A 9,828-nucleotide genomic window follows, 5' to 3' on the forward strand; every position below is an offset into this window, starting at 1 on the left:
GGCTCGTCCAATACAGAAAAGTTCTCGTCATCATATGACTCACCATAGGAGTCGTCGAAAACATCAAATCGTCTTGAAAATTCATCGACTTCTTCTTCGTCAGATGCTTCTTCGACAGCTTTTTCTTCTTCTTCGTTTTCTTTGTCAATGATCTTATCATAATCAAAACAAGTGCCTTCAAATCCCCCACCGTCCACTTCCTATGTAGATTCTACTTTCGAGTCACTACTTGCCCGTTTCATACTTCCTCTAACTCCACTAGTTTCTGTAGACTCTTTCGCCGAAAACCCTACACAGAGACGTAGCTGATCGGTTTTTCATAGCCCCAAAAAACATTGCAAATGTCGATCATTGGAGACAAAAACTGGTGGAGTATCATGCGCCATATGTTTCAGTGCCTTGTTCGAGAACATGTAGCTCAGCTTTAGCTCATGGCTAAATGCGTCCAATCCGTAGTCTTCAAGAACAAGCTCCACAAGCTTGTCGTGTGTTGTGCCTCCATCTATCTGCACAACTATACACCCTCTATCGTCGGTGTTATATACATATCTCTGTGTCTTTACCCAATTACCGAAAACAACTAGTACCGGAACTGGATCCACGAAATAAATGAAGAACAAGGTGAAGAAGAAGTAGAAGAAAAAGGTGAAGAACAATATGAAGAAGAAGTAGAAGAACAAGGTGAAGAAGAAAGTGAAGAAGAAGTAGAAGAACAAGTAGAATAAGAAGGTAAAAACCATGCAAATAATTCAATTATTAACCAATTGAAGAACAACGAAGGAATGACGTTTCATATTTCCGGAGAAGAAAGATGATGACATGGATGATGCGTCCGACGTGGCAAGTTAGCCATCAAACAAATAATAACTCAGCCTAAATAAAACTCAGCCATCAAACAAATTATAACTCAGTCACAACATTAATAACATTACAGTAACTAAAAAGAAAAAAAATGGCTGCCAAATTCAGCCGCTTCATCAACTGAAAATATATAACTCAGTTGTATCGTTTAATACGTCAACCGTAACTGAATAACATTCTAGTAATTAATCTTTTGCTACTAAGTTAGCCGTGAAATGGCCGAGTTGTACGATAAGTCAGCCTATCACGGCTCAGTTATAGTTTTTAATCATAACTCAGCCGTAACAACATCTCATAAGTCAGCCGTTTTCATAACTTAGCCAGCCGGAAAAAGTTAATTCAGCCGTGTCGTAGTGATAACTCAGCCAAAATTTTGACAACTCAACCATCAGGTGAAAACTCAGCTGTAAGGACGGCTGAGTTAGAGCATAACTCAGCCAGATTTTAATAAGTCAGCCGTAACGCTTGGCTGAGTTATGCTCTAAGTCAGCCGTCCACTCTTACTCAAATGTTTTTTCCATATATCAGCCGCAACATACCTATAACTCAGCCGTTATTAACTCTGTAACGCGTTACGGCTGAGTTATTTAATACACGTCAGCGATTTCTGACGTGATAATAACATTTTTGTAATTACGTTTTTTCTGGTAACATAAAACAAGGGCACACTGGTATTTTGAAAATACCCGAAATATTCTAGTAATAAAATCTTTTTTTGTAGATTCTAATAATATTACCTAAAATATATAACAACTGAGTAAATCTCCCTTCTTTTAACGAACAAGGTCCAGAAAGATGGCTTCAACTACTTTCGCTTAATTTCAATTAGCTACCTAATTAGGTAAACGGTTTCATATTTCTTTTATATTTCATTTTGTACATTTCCTCTTTTCCCGGCAATGGAAGATTTTATTTCTATTGTAAGGTCAAAAGTAACAAGTTCTTCTCCTTCTTTACGTTAGCATTTTTTCTTTGTTCCTAGCTGCCCTAAGTTGGTTTTCTTGAAACAATGAGCAACTGAAGATGCATTAGAAGATAACTTTTTGATTCTGATAATTCGGAATGATTATTTACTAAGAAAATCTTAATCGTTTCATATCTCAAAACATCATACAGAATCAGACACTAGCTAACTACCAGACACTAGTTGTTGGCTGATGCAACATTTGGACATGGACAAACGCAAACGAAAATAAAAATAGACGTCCACTTACAATTGTTAATTGTCTCATTTCTTGTTCACGATTCATTAGATAATAGACCGTTCATTTTTTATAGAAAAATGGAATATATGTTTTACTAGTGTTAGGTGAGGAGTGGGTAGGTCTGACCAAAACTAAATTGTAACTCTATTAGACCATAATCGGACCCTAACTATATAAAATGGTTAAAAAAGTAACCGTAAATATTTAGTTAAAATTATATTAATTGTAACAGTTAATTAACTGTAATCGAATCAAAACTGTTGGTTAACCACATAGTTTAATCTTAACAATTTTAAAATATAAGAAAATATATTAATAATTATTAATTAATATGAATCATATAATATATAGAAATATGAGTACATTAAAAATATATCAATAAAAATAAATAATATCAAGTATATCATATCATCAAACAATATCAATGTATCATATCATTAAATAACCGTAAGCGTATATATCTGTAATCATTTTAACTGGAACTGTACATGTTTAACTGTAACCATTTAACCGTTTATTAAACGGTTACGGTTAGAGTTACACAAAATATTTAATCGTAACCAGTGGTTAATAAACTCTGTAAAAATAATAACCATAACCGTAGTCATATTTACGTTTTATATTTATTAACAGTAAGAAAAATAAATAAAATATCTAATCAAATACGTAATAGAATTTAATGCAGTGATATATTATATAGAAAAAATATATATAGCTAAATTGCAACTGATAATCAAAAACCATGAGTTCATTAAAAATAAAAGTCTTTAATTTACTTTTGTACTTTTTTAAAACAATATTTGAAAAAAGTTTGTTTCGTACTTCGTATATAAGTGGCAATATATGTAATGTAAGTATCTCAGAAATATAATTATAAAATATATAATAAACATGTATTGGATTCGAGTTCTAGTGAACGCAATTTCTTGCAAATAGTTTAACGGTACAAGCTTATCGAGGTGTCTATAATGCCGCATGCAGAGCTGTTCTTCATGGTCTTGTACGTTGAGGAGAGAGTTTGTCTATGATAAAAGATGTCATATATGTAGAACCGTCCGTTGTATATTTGAGTGTTGCTGGGAAAGTTGCGCCGTGGAATCATTGTTCGTATAGTGTTGCAGGTAATTTCATATCATCATAATAGGATTAGATTAAATATCTCTGATGATAATGTAATAGACGATATAGAAAAACAGGAAATGATGGCTTAAATAATCTTACAAAATAAAAATTAGGTATTTGTTTAAGCCCCCAAAACCTAACCTAGAAAATCATCTAATGAATACTATAAAATAAAGTTTTTTTTTTTAAAAAATAGTCTCTTCAATTATATAAGTAAAGTTTGAAAAAAACAAAAAAAAAGTTTGTAAAATTATTTGAAAGATTGATAAAAAAAAATCAAAACAATTATACACGTACCATATTTATATAGTAACCATTCAAACTTTTTGTTCTATTTGTTCATCACTATCTGTGATTATTCTTCTCATTGAACCACACTTGTTTTGTTTGATCTGCTTGTTCTTTTGTTAGCAGTTGGACTCTAAAATATATTCATGTTAAACCTATTATTTCAATATTTAGTTTCCATGCTTCCAGTTTGCTAATTCAGATTTAAATGTAGCGAGTTAATGTTTTTTCAAATCATTATGAATTTAAATATATATTTTCGATAAAATGAAGTTGAATATGTTATCTCATTATATTTATAAGTTATAAGTATAACATCGATTTTATCTGTGAAGAAATTACTCACTAACTTTAACCAAAAAAAAAAAATAATTACTAATCGACGCATGTAGTATTCAGTATATACACATTATTAAATATATATATTAATGTAGTATACAGTATATACATTGTTAAATATGAGTACGTGAAAAACCTGTTGGTAAAGTAACGTACTCGCTGGAAAAGAGGAAAAAAACAGAACCCATTTCGCCTATAAAAGGATCCTTTAAGATATGCAGCTTCCTCATCTTCTCAACTTAAGCCAATTCAATAGGTTAATCTTCTTACCAAAAATGCATTTCTCTTATTTTTCCTTGTCGACTTGGACAACCCTAATAACATTGGGTTTTCTTATGCTTCAATCATCTAAGTCCAGTGCTCAACTAACCCCTACCTCTACGACAGTACATGCCCTAGCGTCTTTACCATCGTTCGGGACACCATCGTAAACGAGCTCAGATCAGATCCTCGCATCGCTGCAAGCATCCTTCGTCTTCACTTCCACGACTGCTTCGTTAATGTAAGATATTGTTTTTTCACCTTTAGCAGTAAACTTTTTTTTCATTTTTTTGGTTAGCATGTTAAAGTAATCTTTTGTTTGTAATATATGTATACGTTAGTCTCTTCTATAATGACGTCCTTTAAGAAAAAAGCAAAATTACGGATTATGTCAAGGAATTTTTTTCCAAGTTTTCAAAATCTGACTGAATTGTGCTAATTAAAAAACGTGTGACTGAAATTAAAACCAGGTTTAGCGATTCCGTCACACAAATTAACGTCTGTTAAGTCGTGCATTCGATTCTACCAATCCTTAAAAGATAAAGTTTTTTTTACATCAATTTAATACATTATGTATTTTTATTTCAATCAAAAAGTATTATATATTAAACGTCCAAATAAAAATAAGATGAGGTTTTTTAAAAAACTTTTTTTCAATATTCATGTATTGATTTCTAACGATTTGCTTTATCAACTAATTTACGGGTTGAATAGGATTGTAGTTATGCTAATTGATTTCTGAGAAATATGGGATTTACGGCCTTGGCATTTACAAATTTAAATGTTTGGAAGATTTAGTTAACTATAGTAATATTTTATTTTAGTATAGTTACCATGATATGTTATCCGCAATAATAATAAATCACTGGGCTAACGAAATCTGTTTACAAAAATGTGAATATAAAATTTCACGTATTTAGATGTGATATTTTTGTATTTTACCGTCTAGTATTTTAGCTCTTGTCATGTTTTTTTTTTTTTACGGTCTAGTATCTTAGCTCTTGTCGTCATTCGTCAAGAATGATGATGACTCATAACTTATAAAGAAATGATTCCACAACATTGTAGTAAGATTTGATCTCCCATGCATTCAACGGACATGAGTTATGTATATATAAATTTGAAAAAAACATGGACCCGTACCAAACATGTTATCAGTTTATATCGATAATTTATTATAAAATATAAATAAAACATTTTATAGAAATCACTCAAAACTCTCAAGCTTATCGTCAAACACTGAAAACCCCACGCAATATTTGGAAATATATATATAAACAGAGCTGGCGCTAGAAATACTAAGGCTAGAGGAAGTAACATTTTAAAAGACTGATTAATTAAAGAAAAAACAAAATTTAATGCCAACTGCAAGATTTAGGAATTGAACACTGGACATATAAGTGACTCTCAGCTACTTTAACCACTACACTACTAAAATATTTTGAAATTTTTATGGCTGGTTATTTACTTAATCCATTTGCGGCCGCAAGCATGTGCCTTGCTTGGCCTCATGGCCGGCACTGTATATAAATATACGTGAAAACCTAATACTGTATATCATTTTATTTATTATTTCTGGGATATTTTCAGCCTTCGAATAAGATGTAATTGTTAACCTAATTAATATATAATTAATGTTGACCTTTTTGTGTTAGAAGTTTGACATAATGTAAACTAAAATGAATACTAACTTGTTTATATACTACGTACGTATGTATGTTACATATTACTTAAGAAGAACAAATGTTTTTAGTGAATGTAAATGCAACCTAACACTCTTTTATAGGTAGTAAATTATTTGTAAACTAAAACAAAACAAAAACTAATTATGATTTTAATATATTGATTATTTTCGTTTTTTGAAAGGGCTGCGATGCATCGATTTTGTTAGACAACACAACATCCTTTCGAACAGAAAAAGAGGCGGCTCCAAATGCAAACTCGGCTCGAGGATTTCCAGTGATTGATAGGATGAAAGCAGCAGTTGAGACAGCATGTCCAAGGACCGTATCATGCGCAGATATGCTTACCATCGCAGCCCAACAATCTGTAAATTTGGTATGCATTATCTCTCTTTTTTATCATTTATTACAAATAGTCTCAAATTCTTCGGTGAAAGTCGTCACCGAACATATTAAACGTGACAATCATTATATGACATGCTGCAACTCGCAAGTTGTACAGTATAATCTAGATTTGATATTATCACAGATCTACTACCAGACATGGCTTAAAGATTCATTGCGAAAAATATTTAAAATGCATGGTAGATAATATCAAGTACAGCAATAAACTCGGTTCTGATAAGACTCGTTTTTTAGTAACTAGAAAGAAAGCAAATTTCTAAAAGAACTGAAAAAATAACCATAACGTCGAGAACCTGATTGTTAAATTTACAAAACTGATAATTATTTCCAAATATGGGTATTTTAGGCAGGAGGTCCTTCTTGGAGGGTTCCTTTGGGGAGAAGAGACAGCTTACAAGCTTTTTTTGATCTCGCTAATGCAAATCTTCCCGCTCCATTCTTCACGCTTCCACAACTTAAGGCCAGCTTTAATAATGTTGGACTTGACCGTCCTTCGGATCTCGTTGCACTCTCGGGTAATTTTCATACTTGAACTCATCATCTAATTAGTTTAGAAACTTTATTGTTAATTTATCACTTCTTTTGGTTAGGTGGTCACACATTTGGTAAAAACCAATGCCAATTTATTATGGATAGGCTATACAACTTTAGCAACACTGGTTTACCCGACCCTACTCTCAATACTACCTACCTCCAGACACTTCGTGGACAATGTCCACGTAATGGTAACCAGACCGTCTTGGTGGATTTCGATATACGTACACCAACGGTTTTTGACAACAAATACTATGTGAATCTAAAAGAGCTAAAGGGACTTATCCAGACCGATCAAGAATTGTTTTCCAGCCCTAATGCCACTGACACAATCCCGTTGGTCAGATCATATGCTGATGGCACCCAAAAGTTCTTCAATGCTTTTGTGGAAGCAATGAATAGGATGGGAAACATTTCACCTCTCACTGGAACTCAGGGACAGATCAGACAGAATTGTAGGGTGGTCAACTCCAATTCGCTCCTACATGATGTGGTTGAAATCGTTGACTTTGTCAGCTCTATATAATATAGCAATAGTTGTTTCCATACATGGGGCAACCAAAAATATATGTTTGCGTGATAATAAAATGTTCTCAAAACGTTAATAAAGAGCATTTCATTCCTTTTCTCTTATAACTTTTTCAAAGTAATTTATCTAGTCTCAATTGATTGAAAAAGGAAAGCAAACAAACATAGTTAAGTTTTAAACAATTACTAGATTTTAACCTGCAATACACCGTATGCATATAACTTTTATTATTATATATATATTTTATATTTTATTTGTTTGTTAAATATTGGATGTTTTCGACATCGTGTCCCTGTTCTCAATCAGATTGAGGATGCACTGGTGATATCTTGTATTTTTATGAGTTTTTAAAGCTTATTTCCTCATTGTTTTGTGCATATTCATGAGCATTTAGGTTGTTTAGGCTGCATTGTGCATCAAGTTGGGTATTTCAGGTGTTGGAGTGGAGATATGCAACGAAAGTGTGCTTTGGAGCCAAATAAGTCAAGAATTTGCAAGGAAATGAAATGAGGACAAGGAGGCCGAACAATCGACCAGCCGATCGACCAAATGGTCGATCAACGCATCATCGGATTCGCGGACTTCAAACGATCGAGCAACCGATCGACCATTTGGTCAATCAAAGCACTATCGGATCCCTCGGACTGGACACAGGACAAAACGATAGACCAAGGCAATCAACCAAATGGTCGATCGTGACGCGAGCCGAGACTTCGGAGACTTGGACGATCGACCGAGCAATCGACCAAATGGTCGATCGAGACGCAAGCTGGACTTTGGACTTCAAGGATCAAGACTTCGGGAACTTGAGCGATCGACCAACCGATCGACCAAATGGTCGATCACGACAGAGGACCAATCGACCAAATGGTCGATCAAGTGGTCGATCGTGCGCCATTTTGAGACCTAAACCCGGTTTGTTCTGGTTTTCTCTGAATTGTTTAATTTCAATCCGGTTTGTTCCGGTTTAGTTTATGTTTTCCTATAAATACTCAAACCCTAATTGTGGAGATTTATCTCTTATCTTATCTTTTATCTATTGGATTATCTTTTGTTTAGTAGCCACCTAGGGTTCTTAAGCTTTTCTACACTTGGTTTTGTTGAATCTTTGGTGGATTTTCCAGTTTTAATAGCAGTTTGTCTTTCAAATCTCCTATTCTACAATCTTTAGTTATGATTTCACAAAGTAGATTAGGGAGATGGATGGTTGATCTTTGATGTCTATGGCTTATTTTATGCATTTCCTATCTTGATTAGTGATAATAATGCTAGATAGCCTTGATCAAGCTTGATTCTAGACATTAGGATTTTTATGCCTACAAGGTGTTTGATGAAATTCCTGAACCAAACTATTCGAGAGCTTTGCATACCTAGCCAATGGAAATTGATGATTAGGGTGCTTAGTGGTATTTAGACTTGATATTAATGCATGCTTGCCTTGTGATTACCTTTGGAAATTGTTGATTATCACTTGATTAGCATAGAATCTCTATCATGGAAATGGATTGATTTGCATAAGTGTTCTTAGCCATAGGATTGTTCTTGATTGTTGCTTAGACATCTAGGATTGATTAGCTATCTCCCAAGTCAATTACCTTGCCCAAGGTTCTCTTGTTTATTCTTGATTTTCAGTATTGTTTATTTGCCTTGAGATTGCATTGTCTAGTTTCCTTTCTTTGAATCATTTGTTAGTTAAGATTGTGACAAAAGAATTTTCATTGATTAAGAATAGATTAATCATCTTTGTGTATTCTTGGTGTGTTGATTAATGCAAATTGTGGATTGATAATAATTGATACCAAAAGTTACTACATCAATTTGGCGCCGTTGCCCGTTTGCATTAGAATTGACCATTAGGATTTCATCTTTGCTTGAGACTATTCATTTACTTTACATTGTTTGTTACTTGGGTTGCATTGGTGTTTTGTCTTTGATTTTCAGGGTGTATGAACTTGAGAAGCCACGGCCTAGCAAACTTGTTTGAGCCTGTTGACGACGTACCCCGACTTGAAAGAGAGAACCGCCGTTTAGCCCGCCAGGATATGGAGAACAATCCGCCTCCTGCTGCTGGTCATAATGGAAATGATCAGCACAATGACAACCAAGCTCCTCTCCATCCTCCAAGATAACCACGAGTCATTGGAGCCTTTGATCAACCGAACATTCATGGGAACCGCCAAGGAATTAGAGCACCCGCTGTTGAGAACAATAACTATGAGATCAAGTCAAGTCTTATCAACATGGTGCAAAGCTCAAAGTTTCATGGTTTACCTATGGAAGACCCTCTTGACCACTTGGATCAGTTTGATATGATGTGTGGGACAGTAAAAATCAATGGTATCTCTGAAGATGCATTCAAACTCCGCCTCTTTCCGTTTTCTCTTGGAGATAAAACTAGGACTTGGGAGAAGAACCTACCAGTAGGATCAATCACCTCTTGGGATCAATGCAAGAGAGCTTTTCTATCGAAGTTTTTCTCTACTACAAGAACAGCAAGGTTGAGGAATGAAATATCAAGCTTTGCTCAAAAAGGAAATGATAGTTTTTGTGAAGCATGGGAGAGATTCAAGGGCTACACTATGCAATGTCTTCATCATGGTTT

General features: G+C 33.9%; 1 protein-coding gene and 1 non-coding gene across 2 annotated transcripts; one reads left to right on the top strand and one right to left on the bottom strand.

Moving 5' to 3' along the window:
- The first annotated feature begins 4,038 nt into the window (after positions 1-4,038).
- Positions 4,039-7,328, top strand: LOC104710834 (peroxidase 32). The gene is given in 5 exon segments (XM_010427495.3): positions 4,039-4,190; positions 4,193-4,317; positions 5,943-6,134; positions 6,510-6,678; positions 6,754-7,328. Coding segments are annotated over 5 exon segments (1,056 nt in total). The 5' UTR covers positions 4,039-4,090; the 3' UTR covers positions 7,224-7,328.
- Positions 7,329-9,721: 2,393 nt separating this feature from the next.
- LOC147938080 (small nucleolar RNA R71) lies at positions 9,722-9,828 on the bottom strand. The gene has a single exon (XR_015567515.1). It is a non-coding gene; the product is annotated as a small nucleolar RNA R71 (small nucleolar RNA).

This window comes from Camelina sativa, chromosome 9 (genome assembly GCF_030686135.1).
Source record: "Camelina sativa cultivar CO46 ecotype springtype chromosome 9, ASM3068613v1".
Classification (NCBI taxonomy): Eukaryota; Viridiplantae; Streptophyta; class Magnoliopsida; order Brassicales; family Brassicaceae; genus Camelina; species Camelina sativa.